At 34.6% G+C, this 25,699-nt stretch overlaps 1 protein-coding gene across 2 annotated transcripts in view; it reads right to left on the bottom strand.

Annotated features, from left to right (window-relative positions):
* Positions 1 to 25,699, bottom strand: part of Wdr7 (WD repeat domain 7) — a 365,823-nt gene that overhangs the window by 234,031 nt on the left and 106,093 nt on the right. For both annotated transcript variants that reach the window (XM_013510978.1, XM_013510979.1), the window contains exons 15-16: positions 15,192 to 15,961; positions 13,834 to 13,922 (exon numbers count right to left, since the gene is read on the bottom strand). In XM_013510978.1, coding sequence (XP_013366432.1) covers positions 13,834 to 13,922; positions 15,192 to 15,961 — 859 coding nt within the window. The remainder of the gene's footprint in view (positions 1 to 13,833; positions 13,923 to 15,191; positions 15,962 to 25,699) is intronic.

The raw sequence follows: 25,699 nt of genomic DNA, 5'->3' as shown, positions 1-25,699 counted from the left end.
ACACATATGTACTTAGTATTACAATATCTGCAGTACTGGTTTTCAACAAATGTGTAACAATCTTCAAAATCTGACTCCATTTTTCACTACTCTCATTATGATATTAAAACATAAAGAGGACAGACATTTATATTTTGAGTGACAGGTGCGCTTTACAAAGCGTCTAAATCACATCAGCCTCCCAGTACAAAAGCATAAATAGCCTTACATTTTGCAGAGAAATAAAAAAGAAAGAAAATCTAAAAAATATCAGGAAGAAAATGGAAAGTTTAAACATTTTTAAAAGCTTACCACTAAAACAATGAATAAAACTGTTTAATGAGGAATCATTTTAATAGTGCTGCATAGTGATCATGGTACCGTGAGGGGGAAGAAGGAAGGAAAAGGAGGAGGAAACACATGAAAAAATTAGAAATAAGGAAACCCTGTAGTGCCAACCACCATGTCCTTAATATAAGAGCATTGTGCACTGGGTGTAGGGTCAACTACAGGCATCCTGCAACAGTATCTACCTTTTTATATGCCTCCTTCAGATCTTGTCTATTATGTCTTAGGTAGATTCTAGTTATCCTTTAAATCAACACAAACCATTAGGATAAATCACTAATTTGGCTTTCATTATCTCTTTTCTAATGTGTAGCTTTCTGATATACAAAACTAAATGATGCAACATTCTATTTAATTATTGAGCATATGCATATCCCCAATGTCTTACGCAACTGGCATAATTAAGATGGTAACTCTACTACGAATGCAACCTTGGCATGAAAACTCTAAAAACTTTTGATTACTCTGTAGCCTAAAAAGTTCCTATTTTGTGATACTTCCTAATGCCAAAAAGGTTTACAAAAAGCTAACCAATTAATCTACTGTCCTTATGACCAGATTAGAAAACAAATATAATAGTAATTATGATCACTCACTCGCCCAAAAACTCCCTTTCTAAAAAAGTCTCAGGCATTGTATGTACGTGTAGAATAGTCATAAAAACTATCTTATACTATTATTCTTTAGGATCATACCACTTGACTCAGGCAGAAATAAAAATGTTTTCATATGGAATCCTTCTTATAATCTCAGGAATTACACTGAGATAATTGAAATAATACAAAATATTACTCATGATATAAAATAACTTTAAGTATTAACGCACTTTAACTCAGCATATATTAACATGTCTGATAGAACAGACAGGTCATTCAACATGAAAGGTAATGATGTAAGCGCACAGTTTAGTAAGTCAATCAGTATCTTAAAAAAACACATTTGAAAGACAGGAGTCCCCAGCCCATCCTGAAATACGGCTCTTCTTTCTTTCCTTCCTTCCTTCCTTCCTTCCTTCCCTCCCTCTCTCTCTTTCTTTTTCTCTTTCTCTCTCTCTCCCTCTGTCTCTTTCTTTCTCTCTCTCTCCCTCTCTCTGTCTCTTTCTCTCTCTCTCTCTGTCTCTTTCTTTCTTTCTCTCTCTCTCTCCCTCTGTCTCTTTCTCTCTCTGTCTCTCCGTCTCTCTCTCTCTCTCTCTCTCTCTCTCTCTCTCTCTCTCTCTCTTTCTTTCCTTTAGACAGACTTTCACAGCATTGACCAGGATGGCCTTGAACTTGTGATCCTCCTGCCTCAGTCTCTGGAGTAGCTGGGATTACCAGCATGAGCCATCCCACCCTCTTCTTAAACCTTTCGTTAGCCTCTCAATGATTTTCTAAACTCCAGTTTCATTTTTCCATTGAACAGCTCTTCAGATGCCATCTCACACCCTGTACCTATCTGCTGCATGACTGTCACCCTGAGATTTGCCTTCGGCATTATCCAGCAAATTCTCTCTTAGTGTTCTCCTGAGTGGAACCCAAGTTTGTCGAGTGCTGCGTATTATTTTATCTTTATTTACTCCTTTAATCTGATGCAATGTAGCTTTCAATACTTTGCTGAGTAAAGGTGCATAATACAGTAATTTTTCAAGACCACGAATCCCTGAAAATGTCATCAATCTGCCTTTTGATGGACAGTATACATGTAGAATTCTAAAACAAAAAAATCATTTTCCTTTCATATTTTTAAGGAACTACTCCACTGCCCTCTCACTAGCTTAGAGTTAATATTAAGAAGCGCAGTAACTTTTTATTCCTGAAATATAATCAAATTGTTAATATTGGAAAAACTGTTATAAGAAAATAGAGAGACAATAACTATCACATAAATAATATGATCATGAAAAAGAATTTTTTGTATTTGGAAATTAATGACAAAACAAATATATCAGAAGTATGGTAATCTCAAACATACTAGTTATACAAAGTTGGAGTTTTTGTGGAAGTTTATAACTTGGTATTTCTGGACACTGTATTTCAAAACAAATTCCTGTCCTAAGAGGTCACTGTCATATTCTTGGAAAATATAGCCACAACAGTTATAGGCAATTATTACAGGGAATACATGGAAAGCTTTGAGATACATGGAATTATATCATTCACTCACATTATTCACTCATGTCTACCATGGTGCTAATACAAAAAAATATAAAAACCTTAATTAAGTGATGGAATTATTAATAATGTAGACTCTTTCCCTTAAATATGAAACCACAAGATGAACAACACGTTCAGAACCAAAATAGGAATTCATTTCCACATATTTTTAGGAAAAACTAATATCCTTAAAACAAGGCAAAAAAATAAACAAACAAACAAAAAAGGTCACATACACACAATAAAAAAACCTAGAGACAACAGAAAAGATGAGGACCCATCTTTGCAGAATGTGTTAATAGCTCAGAATGGCTTTCTGACAAACATATACCAAGGCAACACAAGAAAGCACTCATGTTTTTAAAATTGTAAACTCCATTTAACAATCACTAGATTGGGTCAGAATTGGAGTAACATCAGATGTGATAATTTTCCTTGGCCTATGACTATAGCTAAAGAATCAAAACGAACAAAAACATCAACATTCTTTATGAACATCCAAAATAAATACATGAGTTCTCCAAAATAAATAAATGAATAAAATAAATAAATAAATGAAACCAAGAACCCTAGGAACAATTCATTTAGTAAAAGAAATTTATGACATAAACACTAACTTGAATGAGGTATATGAAGGCTATAATTTTTTCACTTTAGTTAATCAACACTAAATAACTTACATATAACTATGTACCAGGTATTGGGCTAAGATTTAAAAACACAAAGATTAGAAAAAGTTCCTGCCTCGGGTAACTCAAAGCCTAATTAAAAAGCAAATAAATAAGCAATTCAAATATTATCATAAATGGGACTGCTCTTAACCTCCTCTGAAGAACTTAAACTTCTTGAGGACAGATAATTTTTAGCCTTTGTAGCCTCAGCATCTACTAACTGACATATTAATTCCAGAAACACAGAGAAGATACTTATAGAATCATTCATTCAACAAATATTTACTGAGCTCCTATGAATCAGCAACTGTTCTAAGCACTTCTAATAAACCAGTAAACAAAACAGAAAAAAAAAAGTACCTGTCCATTGAGTTTCCACAGTAGATCAAAGTCATAAGCCAATTTTTTTAAAAAGGCACATAAGTTCAAACCCAAAAGTTTAAAGGATTCTCAGACCCATCCGTTCATTGCCCTGATATGTATTAGAGGTTAAGCCAAGCTTTTTGCTGTGGACCCTGGAAAAGGGTACACAATCGATTAATTTATGTAAATGTTTCCTGAGTTGATTTAACAATGACTATTTTTTTATTTTTCAGTTTAGAAAGCCCATATTGAACCCACTAATGCAAAAGTAAAATTGCAAGGAACATAACATTGAATCTTTAAGTTGAATAATTTGCTTATGTACCTCCCACTGAACAGAGATACAACTATTAAACATAAAGATAAAAATTTTAAAAATGTACTAGAGATGCTGACCTCAGATTTTTGCCGTGCAAATAAATAGAAATATAGTGCTTCAGAATGTAAAAACCCTAGGGCTGCAGATATAGCTCAGTGGCACAGCACCCACTTGACAAGCGCAAGGTCCTGAGTTCGACTCCCAATTACAAAAAAAAAAGAAGAATGTAAAAATCCTAAAGCCATGCATAGATTTAGAGACACATCACTGTAGAAGAAAAAACTTGATTGTTTGATATCTCTTATCCTTGTCTAAAAGAGGTAATTTCTAAGCTGCAAAATTGACTATTTAATATATACTACCTCTATCAAAAAAAATAGGTGACCACCAGTAAATATTGTTGAAAAATGCTAAATAATGAGTGCATTTTCAGACAAAATAAACCTCAATGAAATGTCCTGATGTTGTTTATGAGAAATTATATAGGCTAAACTATCTTTATTTTCAAACTGAAATGTCTTAAAAGTTCAAACCTCTGATAAAGACTTTACTTCATATAGATTATTCTGTAGCTGAAGAAATATTAGCCAACACATAAAAAGCAGTTTACTCAAAAGGAGCATATTTATATTTGCAATCCAACATAAAGATGAATTATGAGTCATTATATACCACAGTGGGAGTTAGGAAAAGAAAATCCAAAGTAAAAAAAAACAAGGTAAGAAAAGGTGAAGAAGAAAGATAAACATATAATTCTCTGAAATCTTTGAGAATTCAGAGATACCAAGTGGTATCTCTTACCACTTCCTAACCTAAACTGGTTATTTACATTCATGTGTTACCTATTAGATGTACATAAATGATTCAAGAGTATATACATCAGACTAATCTGTCTAACTGCTCAGAGTTGTTAAGAGAAAACAGTGCACAGCAAATATTTGTTGAAGAAATTATTACTCTAAATTCATTCCAGCCAGGCATGGTGGCGCACTCAATCTGAGCACTCAGGAGGCTGAGGCAGAGGACTGCCACAAGTTCAAGGCCAGTGTGAGCTACACAGTGAGTTCAAGGTCTGCCTGAACTACATGGTGAGATACTGTCTCAAAAAACTAAAAAACAAAAGAAAAAAGAAAAAAATTATATATATATAAACTATATAGCTCTCACTGGAGACTGCTGACCTTCATTTACTTTAAGAGACAAACACTATGTGTTTTCCAAATGGAAATCCCTAAATGTATTTCCTTAAATAGTAAATGTTTTAGAAAAAGACTCATTATGTGCACCTTCTTCCCTGCTCTCTAAACTCAATGCTTTTCTGAAGAGTAATATTAAAGTATTCCAGCCAGGTATGTTGGCACACACCTGTAATCCCAGCACCCAGGAGGCTGAGGCTGGGGCATTACCATGAGTTTGAGACCATCCTGGAACACATAGCAAGTTCAAATCCAGACTCTACTACATAGTAAAACCATCTCAAAAAAAAAAAAAAAAAAAAAAATCCCAATTTTAAATCCTAAATCTTCACCAGATAAACACATCCAACACCATAACTGTGGTGGACATATAATTAACCACAAGAATGACACAAATTATACTGGAATGCTTCTATCTACTATGCTTAAAGAGAGGAAAAATGTAACTGAAGAAGATATATCAACTGTGAAGAATCATAATGAGGCCAGGCACGGTTGTACACATCTGTAATCCTAGCACTTGGGAGACTGAGGCAGGAAGATTGCCATGAGTATGAGGCCAGCCTGTGCTACATAGTGAGTTTAAGAACATCATGAACTGCATAGCAAGACCCTGTCTCAAAAAAAAAAAAAAAAACTCAATGAGGATGATGAGGAGGAGGATGACAAAAATACCCTGCTTATCTTCAAGTTAGTTTTTCTTTTCTCTTTAAAATTTAAAAAAAATACCATGTTTAACAGGATCTTAAAGTTGTAAATGAAATAAACGACAGAAAATATGTACTTATCTTGGAAGATACTTTCAATTAACTACAAAAAATAAATACATGCTACTGGGTAAAAAAACATAAGACCTAGAGTTAAAAGGTGCTGGCTGAACACTAATCAAACCAACATTACTAATTATACTTTAAGTAAATCAATTACTCATGTGAGCTTGTTTCCATTTCTTTATGTGATAATGCTCTAAAAACATTAAAACTCCAAGCAACAAAAAGAATTTTACCTCATAACCCTTGTCCCCAAAAAAACCCAAATTCACAACACAAAGGTTTTTAAACCCCTGGGTATCAACCAATAAAGAATGAGACATGGGACACAAAATGAGCCCTATGATTGGTCCAGAGCATTGTCTTGAGAGCATTTCTAGTCTAGATAAAAGGAACTGAGGAAGAGTTCAGTAATCTCCCTGTGTCAACGAGACAAGCAGAGAGAAACCAGCTTCCAGGGAACCAGCCCAGGTAGAATCACAGGAGAAGAGAGAGAGAAGGCAGCTGTAAAGACTGAAGTTCTTCCAGTATTCCACAGAGGACCAAGCAGTGCCTATTGGTAAGGAGACTAGTAGAGGTTACAAAGAGAATGATCTGAAAAGCCAGAAAGAGAACCTGTTCCTGCAGCCTGACTGGAAAACCTTAGAAGTGACAGACCATTCAAAAGAATACACAGAAAAGTCTTGCTGCAGTAATGGGGAGTAACCCACCTTATACAGAATGCTGCTCCAAGCCACCAAACAAATCAAATCATAAACAAACCATAGAAAAAGGTTAAACTGTCTCCACATGAAAGTAACTCCAGGCCAGGAGTGGTGGAGCATGCCTGTAATCCTAGTACTCAGGAGGCTGAAGCAGGAGGATCACCATAAATTCAAAGCCTGCACTACATAGTGAGATCCTGTGTCAAAAATAAAAAGTAACTCTGAAGTTCAATGCAAAAGTACTCAGGACCCAACCTGGTAAAATTAATGGAGGATTACAAGGCATGCTGAGGAAAGCAGAGCCCACAAAGAGGAGAATCAATCTAGAACTGACAGAGATATCCAAATTATTCGCTGAGGTGTTACAACAGTTACACATTGAAATAAAAACTATCTAACGCACAACCCAGAGAGGAAAAAAAAAACCACAATAAAAAAGGCATCAGTGATATATGAGACCATTTGAAGCAGTACATGAGGAGAGATGGAAGGAGAGAAAAAATATTTAAAGAACTAATGGTTTAAATTTTTTCAAAATTAATGCAAACTACAGAGTTAAAAAGCTCAATGAACACCAGCCACAAGAAAGATGAAAAACTGTACGCAGAAACTGGATGGGGAAGAAAAGACTTAAAAATAGCAGAGGAATTACTATGGGCTGGAAGGGTAGAGAAAAGACCTAGAAGTGACATGATAAATGAGTGAAGGGACATGATAAATGAGTGATGTATGCACACGTGGAAACATCACAGTGAAGCCTGTTAATTTGTACAATTAATATGTACTAATCGTTGTAATATAAAATTTTAAAAGGTATGAGAACTATTAAGGCATTGCATACTCAAATTTCTCAAAACCAGTGACAGATTCATAAGAGCAGTAAGAATAATGTTATATACAGAAGAACAAAGAAAAGAATGTCATCAGATTTGTTAGAAAGCAATGCAAGCCTGAAGACAAAACAGTGCCATCTCGAAAGTACAGTACTAAAAGATAAAAACAGTCAAAACTATGAAGTCAAAAACATCAAAACCAAGGAAAAACAAAGATGTTTTCAGACATACAAAAGCAAAGGAAAACAAGGGTGCTTTCAGACATACAAAACCTTACAGAACAGCAGGTCCTCACTACATAAAAGCAAGTAATTTAGGTAGAAGGAAGATTATACTAGATAGAAATATGAATCTAAATAAAGAGATCAAACAATGGTAACTAAATGCATAAACATGTATGATTTTCTTATTTAAATATCATTAACATATAATTAACTACTAAACACAAATCATAATAATGACTTGTGAGTTCGTAACATGTAAAAGTGAAATGCTGGATAACAACAGCAATGATCAGGAAGGGAGAAATGTCAGTATAAGGGTTTCATTTTCAGTGTTAAAGGGCATAATATGGTTTGAAGGGACCTGTGATTAGGTAAATGTGTAGCCTATAAACTAATCACCAAAATAAAATAATTAGCTTATAAAAACAAAAGAGATAGAAGTGAATAATGAAAACATATTATTAATCTAAAAAAGAGTGAAAGGAAAAAAAGAAACCAAAAGAGGGATAAAGAGAAAAGCAGGATAAGAGATTTAAATCTAAACATATCAACAATCACAAGAGGCAGGTAAGACTGGATAAAAAGCAAGACCTAACTACACGATGCCTGCAAGAAACACAGCTTACATACAAAGTAGAAAAGTAAAAAGTAAAAGGATGGGCAGAGATATACCATGATAACTCCCAACAACAAAATGCCAAAATGGCTATAATATAACAAACAAAATAGATGTCCAAGCAAAGAGTATCAGCAAAGATAAAGACAGTTATTTCAAGCCAGGTGTGGTGGCCCAGGCCTGTAATTCCAGAATCCTGAGAAGCTGAAGCCTCTGAGAGGATCACAAGTGAGCACAACCTAGGTAATTTATCACCTTATGGAGACCCTGTCTCAAAATTTAAAAATCAAAAAAGGGTGTGAGCATATAGTTTAATGTGAAGGCCCTTGGGTAGAGGGCTGGTCATCCCCAGCCCTCTACCCAAAATAATTAAAAAATAAAGTCATTTTATCAGCCAAATAATCAAAAGGAAGTAACAACTCCAAAGGTTTATACACCTAATAAGAGTATATCTATCTCAGATAGATAGATGATAGATAGATAGATAGATAGATAGATAGATAGATAGATAGATGATGGATGGATGGGGAGCAACAGGGCCTCACTGTGTAGTTTAAGCTGGCCTTCAACTCACTGTACCCCAAACTAGCCTCAAACTTGTGGCAATTCTCTTGCCTCAGCCTCCAAAGTGTGAGGTCAAAATACTTTCCTTTTTTTGAGACAAGGTCTTGCTATGTAGTTCAGGCTGGCCTTGAATTCACTATGCAGCCCAGGCTGGCCTCAAACTCACAGCGATCCTTCTGACTTAGCCTTCCTAGTGCTGAGATTACAGTTGTGGCCCATCTCGCCCAGCTCAAAATACATTTTAAAAAGCTGTAAAAGTAAAATAAGATAAATAAATAATGAACTCATGATTATAACTACAGATTGCAATTCCCTTACCAAGTTGATAAAACCAAGTAGGCAGAAAAATCAGCAAATACATATTAAAGCTGAATACTGTGGCAAAACTTAACCTGACTGTCTTAATGAAACACTCCACCCAATGACAGCAAAAAACACATTTTTTCTGAATGCACAGTGTAAGTTACCAAGATTTCCATATCTGGTCTATAAAACAGGTTTCAATAAACCCTAAAAGATTCACGGGGAATACAGCATGGGGATAATAGATAGTAACAATATATATTACCTGAAAATTGCTCAAAGAGATTTGAAGTATTTTCACCACAAAAAAAGGATTCATATTTGAAGTAATGAGTATGTCAATTAGCTTAATATGGCAATTCCACAATGTACATATGTATCAAAACATTACATACTATAAATTTATACAAGCTTTATTTTTAAGGAAATACAATAAATTGAAAAAATTCCAAAGGATTCAAGCCATCTGAGTATCCTATCTGATTACAAATTGGAAGCCAAATAAATCCTTGAAAAATTCCCCAAATATCTGGAAATTTAAATAGCTCATTACTAAATTACCTAGGAGTAAAATATCAAAAGAAAAATTATAAGCATAACATATCAAAATGTGTGGGATGCAAATAAGGCAATATTCAGAGGGATTTTTTTTTTCTTTTTTTTGGCTTTTGGGAGATCTCACTTTGTAATGCAGGCTGGGCTTGAACTAACTATGTAGCCCATGCTGGCCTCAAACTTGCTGCGATCCTTCTACCTCAGCCTCCCAAACACTGGGATTACAGGCATATGCCACCATGACTGATTTCAGAGGGAAATTTATAGCACTGAATACTCATATTATAAAAGAAGTTCTCAATTCAATGATCTCCGCTTATACACTTTGGATTAGGGAAGTAAAAACATAAGAGCAAATTACATACAGAAAAATTTAAATAGTAAAACATAAATCACTGAAATAAAAAACAGAAAAATTATAGACCAAAAAAATAAAACCAAAAGCTAGTTCTTTGAGAAGATCCATAAAATTGTTAATCACTAGATAGGCTGATATGGAAAAGAGAAAAAACATAAACAATAAATAATAGAAATGGAGAAGTACAGATAATGTCAAGCCCTACAACTTTTTGATATTAGACATAAACTACCAATGTTTAACTCAAGAATTTTATAATAAGCTGAATAGCCTTATACTTAACAATTTTAAGTCTACAGTTACAAACCTTCCCCTAAGGAAAACTCAAAGCTTACAAGCACTCACTAGTGATTTAGACCAACCAAATTAGGAAGAAATAATATCAATCTACACAAACCCTTTCAGAAAATACAAGAAAAGGGATCACCGCTGAAATCATTTTATAAGGCCAGCATTATTCTGCTACAAAAATTGCACGAAGATGTTACCAGCAATGAAAACTACACAGAAAAATCTCTCATGAACACCCATATAAAAACCATGAACAAAATTTTAGAAAACTGGATCCAACAATCTTTAAAATGGCTAATTCATCACGACAAAGTAGGTCTCTATTGCAAAGCTGTTTTAAAATAAAAAAAGAATCTGTGTTTATCTTATGAAGAGAAAAAAAACACATAATCATTTCAATTGATGCAGATAAAGCACCTAGATCCAACATCCATTCATTAAAACAAACTAACAAAAACTCAACAATGTAGGAACACAAGAGAACTCCCTCATGTAACGAAAGGCATTTTAGGTCAGGCATGGTGGCACATGCCTGTAACCTCAGCACTTGGGAGGCTGAGGCAAAAGGATTGCTGTAAGTTTGAGTCCAGCCTGAACGATATAGTGAGACCCTCTCTCAAAAAGATAAAAGAATAAAGGATTTTTAGAAAAAAATCTAAAGCTAACACCATCCTTAACTAAAAAAAAAAAAAACATGATTATGACCTTTCCATTTAACAGAATAATATACACCACTGAAAATAAATAACTAGAGTCAAACACAACAACACTGATAAATCTCACAAAAGAATAGAGCATTACCATAGAACTCAAAAAACAGTCAAAATTAAACTATAAAGTTCAGGGATTTAAATAGGTGGTATAACTATAAAAGAAAACAGGTAATTTCGTAAAAGGTCAGATTTAAAATTTTCCACTTTCTAGCATCATGTTAGCACACCAAAGTTTCAGATTTTGAAGCATTTCAGATTTTAGACTTTTAGATTAGAGATGTTCAATCTGTGGTAACCTTTGGGAGGAGAAGACATGATGCCTTGTAGGGAACTTGTAGGGTGCGTCTGAAGAGCTAGTTATGTTCTAGCCCTCGTCCAAGAATAGAGTTATACGAGCACGCAACTTATAAATATCACTGACCTGTAGATTTGTATTTTGTGCACTTTCTTTATGTATATTGTATTTCACACACACAAGTATAAAAATTATCAAAACTAAATTTTATGTAGTTTAATAGAAAGTAGTATAATAAAATGATTGTGTAGTTCTGTGGAGGGGGGAAATGGTACTGGGCATTGAATACAATACTTCATGAATACTAAGCAAGCACTCAGCCACTGAGCTGTACCCACAGTGCTGATTACATAACTGTAATTAGAGGGTAGGGAAATGAGAAGGGTGATCATTAGAAATGAAGGATACAAATAGTATAGAGAGAGTGTGAGCTTCAGTGAGAACCGATCCGGTGCCTAACCTTGTCTGAAATCAAACACACCATGTCTGGATGTTAAGATAAGTAAGAAATAATCAGCTGAGAAAGAGAACAGCATTTGTCTTAGGGAATGAGAATGTTGTACATTTAAAGTTAGGAAACTAACACACTTCTCTAATGAAGAGATACTAATGGTGAATAAATACATGAAAAAATGTTCAGCGTCATTGGTCATTCGAGAAATGCAAATTAAAACAACACTGAGATTCCATCTCACCCCAGAAAGAATGGCTATCATCAAGAAATCAACCAATAACAAATGCTGCAGAGGCTGTGGGGAGAAAGGAACCCTACTCCACTTGGTGAAACCAAGATTGGTGAAACCACTGTGGAAATCAGTTTGGAGATTCCTCACAAAACTAGGATTAGAAGTCTCATTTAACCCAGCTATTCCCCTTCTGAGTATTTTCCCAGAAGAATTAAAGACATCATACCACAGCAAGATATGTGCACCCATGTTTATAGCAGCACAATTTGTTATAGCTCAATCTTGGAAACAACCCAGATGCCCATCCTCTGAGGAATGGATAAAAAAGTTGTGGTATTTTTATACAATGGAGTATTACTCAGCTATTAAAAAAGATGATCTCGAGGCTTTTGTAGGTAAATGGGTGCAACTAGAGACCATACTCATAAGTGAAATAAATTGGACCCAGATGGGTAAACATCACATTGTCTCCTTCATGTAGAAAACTGAAAGACTAGGTTAAACTCAAAACACACAATAGATGATAGGAAAGGGAAAGAAATTGCTCAAAGGAACAACTGAGATGAGAGAAAGAAGAAAAAAGAAAGAAGGAAGGCAAAATATAAATATATATATGAATAGCTGTGATGACTGTATTGCTGATGTCTGATGGTGTATTGAAATGAACAGTTAATGCTCACAATTTTTTATGTTCTGATCAATTGTGCATGCTTGTGTCTGGTGGTCTGAGCAAGGGATTTGAAGGTAACAATATGCAATGGAATTACAATGGTGAACTCCTACCATCTTGTCTAGTGAAACTCTGTATTATCTCTACTGTTTTATCGAAGAATTATTTTCTTATTCCCTATACTGGTTTGAGCAATCTTTCATTCTTACATCGGGTAATCTGAGCAATATAGTTGAGGATAGTGATATGTAATGTAACAACCACTGTTGATTCGTATTATTTTGTCTTGAGACTTTGTATCACTTTGAATGTTCTTGCTTTGATTTGTTTATGTTTGTGATACTGGTATGCTGCTACTTTTCTATTTCTTTGTTTCTCATTTACTACTGTTTTTAAAATAAAAAAATAAATAAAGTTAGGAGACTATTGTTTAACAAACCTTGTAGGGCTATGCTCTGACTCTTTCAAACTTAAAATAAAAACGTTAGAGGAAAAAGTGGTATCACCACTTATAAGCAGAATCTTCATCAACCCATCTCTTGCTGACTTCTTTGCGTCTATCACATTCTGTGACAGTCAGTATTAATTCTTGGCCTAAAAGAGAGTTCCTTAAGCAGAAATGACTCTGCAGGTCATTCGTCAGTATTAAAGGACTAGAAAAGATATAGTCAGTAATATCTAAGTACATTAATTAATAATACTAAGAAATTAGAGGAATAAATAAAAAATAAACTCAATCTTTCTTCTCTCCCATTCCCTAATGAAAAACAAAACTAAAAATGAAGGTTATGGTATATAATGATTTAAATAAAATGAAAAGATAAAAATAAGAATTTCACTTGAGAATCACAATTTATAAACTACTAGCAGACGGCAGAAGATCAGTATAAAACTTAGAATTTAAATATTCTTAAATATATTAAAAAAAGGTATAACTTTTAAACTCAAGATGCACATAATTAAAACACTAATGTTGTCAAGTTAAGGTATGCCTAATACATAAAAATTAGACCAAAGATAGTATAATAAAATTATGTGAAATATGTCCATTTATCAATTTCTAAATAAATCTGATTTATATTTAACTGACATCTTAATTATCCATATTTACGTCTGGAATATAACAACTTTTCTGTCTTGTAACAATTTGAGACAAACAAAACGTTATGATTATACATTAGCTATGCCTCCTCCACTTCTAGAGCTGAAATGTCATGTGAATTACTCAATAAGATTTCATGTTTACCTTGTTTAATCTGTCCTTGTACAATATTACTGGAAGTTGGAGGGGAACCCCTTGCCTTAGAAAGGTCTGGGGTGCTCGGTCTAGGTGGCCTTTAAAAAGAAGAAAAAAATACATGTATATAGTCTTTCACATTTTCAAAATTCCAGAACTACTAAAATATTGAATTTTCTAGAGTCAAATGAATTGCAAAGAAACACATGCAGAACATTTTCAATTTACTCTTCCAAAATAATTTTTTTGTATCCACTACATTCCACTTTATATTTTTATATACTAAAATAAGTACATGATTAGCAAGGACCAAGTAAATTTTTTTGATCTATAATTTCTACTTTCTGTAAGTTTTAAAAATGTAAGTATTCCAATGAACTACTATTGACAGGTGCATATCATTCTTAGTCCCCCATGCTTCCATTTTATCATGCTGAGAGTTCAGCTTATCCCATTATCACTGGTTCAAATGAATTCATGGAAAAATACATTGATTTAAAAAGTACTCAGCTCTAAACTATAAAAAATGCAGTAAGACATTAAAGAAATCTTGGACCCAAGAGACAGCTGTCTTGGTTTGAGGTCTGGCTTTATCACTTACTAGCTGTGTGACCTTTGGCAAGCTACTTCACCTCTCTGCCTCTCAGTTCTCTTATCTGTAACAAAGGGGTAAGAAAAGTATCTACCTTACATGGGTAAGGGCACTAATGAGCTAGTTTTTGTGAAGTACTTACAACAGAGCCTCACATAAAGTAAGTGCTACGTAAATATTTGTTAGATCAAAAAATAAACACTTTATATAGTTAACTCTCAACAGAGTACAACAAGAAGTTGTCTGTATAGCTTTGGGGAAATGGCAAGTAGTATTCATTAGTATTCTTGAAACATTAAAATAGTATTCTGGATTTTAAAATGCTGTTTTCTCTTCCCCTTTGAGAAATTCTGACTATACTTACAAAATTCTGAAGCCAAGCACTGAACATGTATTCACTGCATATGGAGTAGAATAAGTACTTTCACCAAACATACATTTTGAATTGAATTGAAGTGGAAATTTCTAGGAAACATAATTTTAAGATTGTATTTGCTCAAGACCTAGTCTAGATGACCAACTTTCATGTTCTAAATTCTTTAACAGACACTAAATATGTCTATATATACATAATTATATAGCTTCATTTTACACCAGGCATTTTTGGAAATCTACATTATAAAATTTAAAGAGGAAACTGAAATGACACTAAAATGGTAACAATGTATAAAGCTCTATCTCTCCCCAAAAAAGTAATTAACAATGATGAAAATAGAACAGGCTTCTTCCTCTTTTTTTAAAATGTAAGAATAAAATCAAACTATCATGGTCACACCTGGTAGGGCCCTTCTTCATATGATCACCAATGAAAGTGGCATTGGTCATACTCATTAAGGTATTTGCCAGTGATATAATAGACAGAAGATGCTGGGTGGTAACTGCTCGAGACACTCCGTACGTTCCTTTTCCTACTCCCTCAGCGGGAGGCAGCTTCCTTCCTACTTCTGTTTTCCCATGTGGTAGTTTACAGGCAGCCTGATTATAACCGGGAAGCATCAGTGACATATGACCTCCCCTCGATAAAAGGCCAAACGATACTGTACAATGTGGTTTCAGCATTCCAAGGCGATCAAGACAAACTTCATCCAGAACTTCATTCAAACCCCAGGCGTGAAGGCAGGACATGAATAATTTTGCAGTGTCCATAGTTAAATTATATTCTAATAGGGTCAATGGCTTAGATTTGCTGGCCCGATATTCAGGATCACTTTCTTCTCTTCTCTGCCTCATTAACTCCTCATCCTCCTCTTCATCGTCGAGGAGGTGTTCCTTTATGTTCTCTTTGATAGTTTCTTTCACTTGTTGGAAGAGAACTGCTGCTCGCTTTCCAGTTAGAAAAGAGCCCCCTTTGTCTGCACTGCCAGATGCTTTTTGCAAATTCTCTGGGGAAATAAGTGCAGTATTCGGCCTAGAGGCTTCTTCAGTCAGGAGTTGAATAATCAACGCTTCCACATCAAAGAAAAGCACATGTATGTCCGGGTCTGTTAGGTTCGTCTTTATTGCTTGAACCATCAGGGAGTTATGAGAATATTTAGGTAAATTCCCCTGGAACAAATATTTTTAAAAGATAGTTATAATTAGAAGTGTTTAATTTTAACATTCATTAACAAACAATAAATAGAAGTGAAATGCTTATGGAGTGTCTTTTTAGAGATTTGTATCACTAAAAGTAGCACACTAACTTTGCCCTTAATAGCATATAAAAAATGTTTACACAATTAGAAAAATTTTATGCTGAGACAATCATCAAACTGTCAATTAATTAAAAACTAAGTATACCAACTCCCCAAAACTAATGTAATCATTATTACTGCAAACAGGCACTAATTTAAAAAAAAAACTACATAACTAAGTTTGTTGGGGTTTTTTTGTTTGTTTGGTTGGTTTTTTGAGGCAGGGTCTCACTTTGTAGTAGCGGTTGCCTTGAACTCAGTATGTTGCCCAGGCTGCCCTGGAACTCACCGCAATCCTCTTACCTCAGCCCCTCAAGTGTGGGATTACAGGTGTGCGCCACCTCACTGGCTGGAGATAAGTTTATTTTTGAAGCAAGGAGTCCCTTTACTAATAGGATAGAGTACAATTTGTTTCAATACCTTAAAAGCATATTCTATCTCTGAGAATGAACCACAAAGGATAATCTGTTTATCAGAACTGCTGGTCCTTTTAAGATGCCGCACTGTCTAATCTTTCCTTTTTCCATTTTGCCTTCACATATTCCTTTCTTTCAACAGAGCACATATTCAAGTCTTATTTTTTCAGTTCCTATAAAAGGTGTCATCCTTACCATGCCGTTCCTCTATTTCTTTCCTCCTCTACTGTCCCTTTTAGCCAGTTTACTAATCCAATGGCAATGCTTCAGTACCTTTCCTCCACAATCTTTGTAGTTAGACAAACAAATGAAAAGAAGAAAAAGCCACCTTACAGCATCCTGAACACCTCATGGTAAGCCTTTTAAGTCTGAGCCCTCTCTCTCTCGTCAGCCGTCAGCCCTGATAACTGATTCTTCCTCCCACATTAGCACTATCATCGACAAAGAGGCAGCTCAGTGTTTCCAGGCAGACTTGTCTCCTGAAGGGATTCCAGGCTTCTACTTCCTGTTGCTTGTATTTGGATATCCCGTAGTACCTCATATTCAACATGCATTTCTCTCTACCCTCCCACAAAACCTGCGGCATCTCCTGAAGTAACACTCTTCTTTCTTACTCCACTGGCCCTACAGAAATTCAGACCTTTATCTTTGCCTCTCAAGGCAGGTGAAGCCAGTCCTCATACTGCCTTATTCCAACGGTGACATCCTCTGACCACAGACTTCTTTCCAAGGCACAAATCTACTCTTCCGACAAAAAAAAAAAAAAACTCAAAGAAGTCTACTTTCACGGATTGTGGAGAAGTTATAAATATAAAATTCTGAACTCTAAACCAAACTATAGCTGAATATCTGATCTTGAGAATGTACTTTCTAAGCATTTTTAAATTTAAATCTCTACTATTAAAAAAGTTTAAAGACAAGTAAGAAATAGGAATAAAATGTGCTGGAAATAATACTGAAGTTATAATATTTCTTAAAACCAATTAGAAAAATACTAATGCCTAAGTAAAGAAAAAAAAAACCCTATAAAATTGAAAAATAATTCACAGTAAAAGAGTCAATAAAGAAGGGAAACCTGCTCAAACTAGCTGTCTAGGAAATGATAGTTAAAATAACCATAAGACATAACTTTATAAAACTAGCAAACAGTAAAAACTAAAAGCTCAAGTGAAAGAATAACCCACATACTGCAGACATCAATTTAAATACCAGCCTTGGGCTGGGGATTTAGCTCAGCAGCAAAGCGCCTGCCTGGCAAGCGCAAGGTCCTGAGTTCAGTTCCCAGTAATGGAGAAAAACCAATAAATAAATAAATAAATAAATACCAGCCTTTCAGAAGAGTAATTTGAAAAAATATCACTTGAGCCCTTAAGATTACTACTCTTTGATCCAGTATACCAGTATTTATTTCCAGGGTCCTATTCCAAATATGTAGTCAAAAACACAGACAAGGATTTATATACAAAGATGTTCAGTGAAGCAACATACATTTTTAAATTTTTTTTTTATTTTAAAAAGAAAACAAAAACAAAACAACACAAAAACAATAAAAATGATACAGAATTTCAAAACAAGAAGATAGGAAATTAACAATGATTGTTTATTATATACTGTTATCTTCAAAGTAGTTGCTCAGATTACCAGATATAGGTATACAAGATTGATCAAACAATTAAACATTAACTGTTCCTTTCAATAAACCAATAGAAATTAGTAGTACAATTATCTTAGCTATCTTGTGTGTGTGTATATATATATTTTTCCCCCTTCCTCTTTCTTTCTTCTCTCCTTTCCCTCATCCTAATTGTCCTTTCCTACTGAGCAAGTGTAAGAACCTGAAACATCCATTATTTTAAATTGGAAAAAAAAACCCTAAGTATTTAACAATAATGAGATAGGCATAATTTAAGCATACCGATATAATAGAACAAATGTTGCGATCATTATAATCTCTGCTTTCTGGGCATATTTAACCAAACTGCAAAATGTCCATGTTCCAATATTAAGCAAGGTAAAACCAGATATAAATATCAATTACACACATACATAGAGGATTAGTTCCAAGTTCACTTATTTAACACATATACATATATAATGCATATAGATATATAAAAAACACATATACATATATAAAACACACACACACACACACACACACACACACACACACACACACATTTATCAAGAGAAACTGGAAAGAAATACAACACAAAGGGACCAAGGATGTAGCTCAGCAACACAGCACCTGCCTGGCAAGCGCAAGGCCCTCAGTTCAACTCCCAATATTAAGAAAAAAAAGGAAGAAAAAAAGAAATATAGCACAAAAAAGGATTCACAGTACTTATTTTTGTGATAGAATTATGAAATATTCCGTTTATATATTTTTAAAATTAAACATCACTGCATATTTTTTCATAATTACAAAATAAAGCTTGAGGATAAAATATAAATTCCTTCAGCACAATCAATTCCTGCAGGCCCATTATATTTTGATAAACTACTTTCTGGCTTAACAAATGTGCTCTAGTACCATCACCATGGTCCCTTACATACAAATCCTTTCATTTATCCCTCTGCCTAAATTCTATTTCAATCTCTTCTCTTCCATCAAGACCTGAATTCTATCATTCACAATGTATACAAATCATCACATGGTATACCTTGAATACATAGGTTTTATTGTTAATTATTCCTCAAGAAGGTTGATGGAATGTACACAATGCTCCTAAGGAAAGTTAGTCCAGATAAGACCCAGATCTCAATAGCATTTTATATTATGCGTGTCACATACTTATGTCCTTGCCACTTTATATAATTAGTCATTTTAGTTATTTATGCCTTCCTGTACTCTATGAGACCATTTCAAAAGCAGAGCTAAACCACGTCTTACTGATCTTTTGTAACTTTAAATATCAGAATGCACAAAAACACTGCAAGAATTTTATATAATTATTAAAATTGCTAATCAACTCTTCTGTAACAAAATTACAATGACTCCCTTAACTGATCTTTCTTTTCTTTTAAAAGTCTTCTCATTTGACTATGGTTCTTTCTAGCTTCAAAGGCATCAGTAGCAATTTATAACTAAAGGAAGGAGAAAATCTAGATTTCTTTGCAAAGCACAAAATATCCTCCAGAATATACTGCTGCCTACCTCTCAGGCTTCATCTCTGACCACAGTCCCTATAACTTCTACTGTCAAATCAAGCCACTTGCCCTTTCCAAAGCCATATTGTTCCTTTTGTCTGCCTGCTGTCCAAACATACTTGCACCCATTCTTCAGAAGGATCTCATGTGACTCCACTTCCAAAACTTACTTACAGAATTCTTCAAGTAATCTTATCACTATCTCTTTTGTAGAAATTTCTCTAAACACAATGATTTATAAAGGAACACAGAATATAAATTTTTCTATACTATAATTAAACACTCTAAGCAACATAAATAATTTTATAAATGTATACTACATAATAGTACATGTGAAGTTATAAACAGGAAGCTAAAAAAAAGACTTTGAATCTCATTCCTATATTTAATTTAATTCATTTTTTCCACAATAACCACAATGCCCATTATGTCCTGTATCTGTGCAAGGTACTGACAATTCAAAGGTGCATATAAAATGTTTTTTGTAGCTTTGAATTCAAAACTAAGAGACAATGACATAGAATACTGATAAAATACGAATGGATGATTTCAAAATATAAGAAAAGGATAAAATGGAAAAAGTACCAAGTGAGTGACCAGGAAGCACCTCAGAGAGGGAACTACTTGAGCTACAAATGAGCAACCTTGGAAGAAAGCAGGATGTGAAAAAGGGCAAATGTAGAAAACATCACAAGTAAAAGTTGATAAAATCCAAAAGTGATGGAGCAGAGGCATAGCTCAGCAGCACAGCACCTGCCTGGCAAGCACAAGGTCCTGAGTTTGATTCCCACTACAAAAAAAAAAAAAAAAAAAAAAAAAAACCACAAGCAATCAAGACGAAGAAAGCAAGAAATGGTTCATTGAGAGCATTCACGACCTAAAGCTCTTGAATTTTATCTTGCACGCCTTTGAGCCACTAAAGTAGTACTTTTCTCAGAATCATCAGGGGTATTTATGAAATACAGGTTCCTGGGCCAGATAGCAGACCTAGGCCAGTATGTCTGGGAATGTAGCAGAATCTGTCTAATCATCAGTACCCAGATGACTATATGCAGTAAAGTTTAAGAACTACTCTCCAAAAGCTTTAATGAGAGAAGAAACATGACTAAATTTAATTACATAAACCTCCACTGGCAATGTTGGCTGAAAAGAAGCAAGACTGAAGCCATGAATATGAAATAGGAGGCAACAGAAGCTGTCCAGATGAGCGAAGATAAATATGCGATAGTTCTGGGAATGTAAATGGTGAGATGGAATGTAGAATGTGTATATAATCCTTTTCTTGCTCAGAGCTGTGCTTTATGTCTGCTTTTCCACAAACTTAACACATGTCAGAAACAACAATTAATGCTCTGCACCCACTAACACTAATTTGAGTGAATGTACACACAACTACATACTAAACATCTGCAATATAATGTTACTGCTATGAGAATTATAATGCTAGCTACTACCTACTGAGCCCACATACTATAGTATTACACTAGGGTATAAAGGTTGGCTATGTCAGACCAAAAAGTAAGACGACATTAAGTAGACAGAACTAATCCTAAATGCGAAGGACTAGGTAACAGCATTAAATAAAACAGAGCACTCCACACTGCTTTAACAAATACTGTCATTCTAGAAAAAACCTGCAAAATTTTTTTAGGAAAAACAGACCATCCTGACCAAGGAGTATAAAATCAAACATCTTTGGTAAAGAAATTACGGAAGCATCAAGAGTTACTTGAAAAAAAGAAAGGCAAGAATGAAGACACAGGAAGATTTCTAAGCTTTCTCATCTGATGTCAGCCACACGTGTCTCTGTCGGCACCCCCAGTCTTTCTATTTTTCTGTCACTTTCTGGAGATGTGTCAGCAGACCGCCATGTGCTTGGACAAATAAAAGGTTACCTAGTGTCTGATACCAGGATATAGGCATGCGACGGTGTGGGACTCCTCTTATCACAGCTTCTCAGGGCTACTGATTGTGCCACTATGGCAAAAACTGAGAAAGAGTTTAATACATGAAAACAGAAAACAACACCAAATAAAACTGAAGAAAACAGGGAAAGATTGAAGGAAAAAGGACAGAACATGACTCGCATCTCCAAGTCCTACAGATGAGCTACAATTTCTGACTTCACCAAGGCCTTCATGACCATTACTGCCTGGTAACAGGTTTTACTAACCTAACAAAGTCTTATTGGTACAAATTTAGATATTCAGCAAGGTGATGAGGATGACATTTTGGCTAAATGTGTGGACATGGCAGAGTAAATCATTAACATTCTAACATGCTATGCTAAGATGAGTGAGAGGGAAATGAATAAAAAAAATCTATCAAATTCCAAAGCTTAGCTTAATAATAACATATACATGTCTGAAGTAATTTAATTAACAAATTCATTCCATCATCTTATATTCTCAATTTCAAATACAGGCTATCTGTTCTGGGGAATTCTTTCACTGGAATGCTAGTGTTCTTGTTCTGCTACCTTTATTAAGAACTGAAATATGTGCCCACAAATTCACCTTTAAATTATCATGGAGGAAGATTAAGTTCAGTTCACCAAATACTTCTGGTGAACTTAAGTTCAGTTCACCAAATACTACCTTTATGTACAAGATGGTTGGGAGAAAATAAAGCCTCTGTCCTTAAGAAACAGTTTTAACACTTACTTGAAAAAAAGGTCAATATGGAAAGTTAAATCAGAAGGTACGAACAAATGAAATGATCTCAACATTGCTAGTAAAATTCAGTGAAAACTGCAAAATGTGAACACATACATACTTAAAAAGCTAGTAAGACCAATGTATTTGACATTTTTATTGTATCAAATGTGTCATAACTTTTTTATACAGAGAAAAGCATAGACTTAGCCATTTCAAATTTCAAGTAAGGAACCTGACTTAAAATATAACAGAGCCACATGTGGTGGTACATGCCTGTAATCTCAGCACTGGGGAGGCTGAGGCAGGAGGATTGCTGTGAGTTCAAGGCCAGCCATGGCTACATAGCAAGACACTGTCTCAAAAAAAAAAAAAAAAAAAAAGGAAACTATAACAGAGATGCAATCATAGGAAAAAATTATTAGATTGCTTGCTGTTCACTGAAAGCGAACCTGTGGCAATCATAAGGTTAGGAGGCAAACTTCTGTCACAACCCAAGGAAAATAACAGATCATGAGATTAATCTTTATTAAAGTATGGATATTTTTTCATCAAACACACACACACCAGATGCAATTAGCTACAAGCAACAAAGAAGCAATATTTAGACTGCGGGGGAACAAATGATGAATCTAAATTATAACATGTATCAGTGTTATTTCTGTATTTGAATATATTCTGGAATAAATCATATCTGTTGAAATATCTGATAACCTTTTCCCCCAAAGCCTACTAATGTTTTTAAAGTCTTTGAGAGGATTAATGTTTTAAAAATATTTCATTTCCTACAACGGCTAAATGAAATATGAAACACTGGCAATAATTTACTCTTTCACCATTTATTTTAATGCTACTGATTTAAAAGTATACTTATTTCTGAACGATTTTTTAATACCACAGATTTCAAGACGATCTTTAAAAAGTGCTATAAGCTGGGCACAGTGGCACATGCCTGTAATCCAAGCACTCAGGAGGCTGAGGGAAGAGGATCACCATGAGTTTGAGGTCATCCTGGGCTACACAGTGAGTTCAAGGCCAGCCTCCACTACATAGTGAGACCCTGCCTCAACACCCCACAAAAAAAGTGCTATAAAATAATTTATTATTTTTCCTGAACAAGTGCTGATATCATATGGTTTGGATTTCTACCTAAAGACAGAGTTAACACATACCATTGAATATTATAGGCATTAGTTAGTTTTGATGATACTGTGTAAAGCACAAGGGTTGATGACTATTTTTTTAAATCATAATCTGCTTTGAAGTCAGAGACTAAGGAGACTAAGCACAGGCTAGAAAATATATGTAAAACACACACACAGACACACACATACACAAAAATGCTCTTCTACAAATATCAATACTTAGACCAAAACAGAAATACTTAGTCCAAAACTAGTATATAAGAAAAAACTTATATTTGGTAAATCTTAGTGTACTGTCTTTTAAAAACATAATTATATAGGTATGGTATTTATAATGCACATTCTAAATAACTTTTAATTTCCTAAGTACAGTATCAAACTGGTTTATTATCTAATAATATTTTGATAGAAAAAATAAAGGAACAATGATTTTCCTATTGATTTTATATATGATATTCAAGAAAAGTCTTTGAAATGATTCCTGAAATTCTGACACATGTTACATGTAAAAGATACACTAAAAAAAAGAAGTCTTAATGTAGTTCAAAAAATTCTACAAGAAGGAAAAAACCTTACCACATAGTAAAAAGTATCCATAATGAGACTTCAGTATTAACTATTTTAAGTATTAGGAAAAAGAAGAACAATTAGGAAGGAAGAAAGAGAAACAGGAGAGGATGGAGAGGGACACAGGAAATAGCAAGAAAATGTGTATGGCTGAAATGGATATTTGGTGCCCCCTGCTGTTGAGCTGTTACTCTACACTAGTGGTTAGAATAACAAAATGAAATGAGTTCAGAGAATCCATTTGTGCTGGAATTAGTACCATATCTACTTAGCTGAAATGTTTGCTTTTGGACAAAATGAGATTCCATGATTAGTTGGGAATGACAATATAGTCATATAGTTCATGTTATTTCATTCCCTTTCACATATCTGCATTAATCAGTATTAAATAAGGAGAAACTCAAAAAAGATATTTGACACACCGAAGTGTATTAAGGTTTCATACTGTACAAAAATTTACTTACTATAACATAAAATGTAAATTACTCAATAAAAGTAAATCATAAATATGAAATACAAACATCTGTATAATCACTTTTACAAAAAAAACATCTCGCCACAGGCCCTATCTTACTGATTCAAGAATAATGCTTGAATAATAATATATTATTCAAAGTTATTACTATATTAATAGATTAGAAGATAAATATATTAAGTGTCCCTCAAAACAGCACCATGAGAGACTGATTTTCAACTTTTTCCAAAAGGTCAAACTGCCAAAGGGACCAGTCAAGGAGCCCTCATGCCCCACACAGACTTGCATGTGACTCGGCTCACTTCCCTAGCATCAGTTCTTCTCTCTTCCATTAAAGACTATCTTTTTCAGAGAGGTGTTGTAAATAGCTAATAGACTTACTAATAGGGGAGAGATAATCATATCCAGTTCATTTTATCTCAAATAAATGTGTTAAAAATATGAATGAAAACAGTTATAACCAAAGATCTAAAATTCCAAAAATCTCCTATTATCTGATGCTCTTGTGGATATGCCAAAACTCTTAACACATCTGTAAATGAACAGTAACAAGTGGAAAGTCTTGAAGGCTGACCTAGTAGAAAAAGTATAAGGCCAAATGAAAAGGGGACAAGGAAAATAAAACTGCTCTAATCTACTCTGAGGCACTGTGTTAAGCACTCCTTAATTTCAGCAACACTCACAATCCAATAGGTTCTGATCTATTTTTAATTGTCTTCTCTCACAACTGCCCCACTGGCCTGCATCGTACCATGCCCACCAGACCCATGAACCATCCCCGCCCACAGATGCACATGCTGTGACCTTTGCCTGGGATATTCTTCCCCAACTTTCCTCCTGATAGCAAGCCTGCTCTTCAGAAAAGCCTTCCCACCAACTCTTCAGATCAGTTCATCTCCTCAGGGTTCTCCCCCATAAAGACTCATACCTGGAGTAGCTCAAGGTTTGCCACATGAACTGCACACTGGTCCCCAAATCAGAGGAGGAATCCCTCAGTGCTGGGCCCTGCTAGGTGTGGATGTGATGGATGCATATTCCAAGTGGTTCTAGCTTAGGACCTGTAAGTACGTGCTGAACAAACGCCTGTATCAATCAGTCAATCAAGAGTATTAAGCCAGGGGCTGGGGATTTAGCTCAGCGGCAAAAGCGCCTGCCTGGCAAGCGCAAGGTCATGAGTTCGGTTCCCGGTACCGGAGAAAAACCAAA

This window comes from Chinchilla lanigera, unplaced genomic scaffold (genome assembly GCF_000276665.1).
Source record: "Chinchilla lanigera isolate Chin_1 unplaced genomic scaffold, ChiLan1.0 scaffold00001, whole genome shotgun sequence".
NCBI classification, from domain to species: Eukaryota; Metazoa; Chordata; class Mammalia; order Rodentia; family Chinchillidae; genus Chinchilla; species Chinchilla lanigera.
Note: the sequence above shows the minus strand (reverse complement) of the source record. Positions and strands in the feature narration are given on the sequence as shown.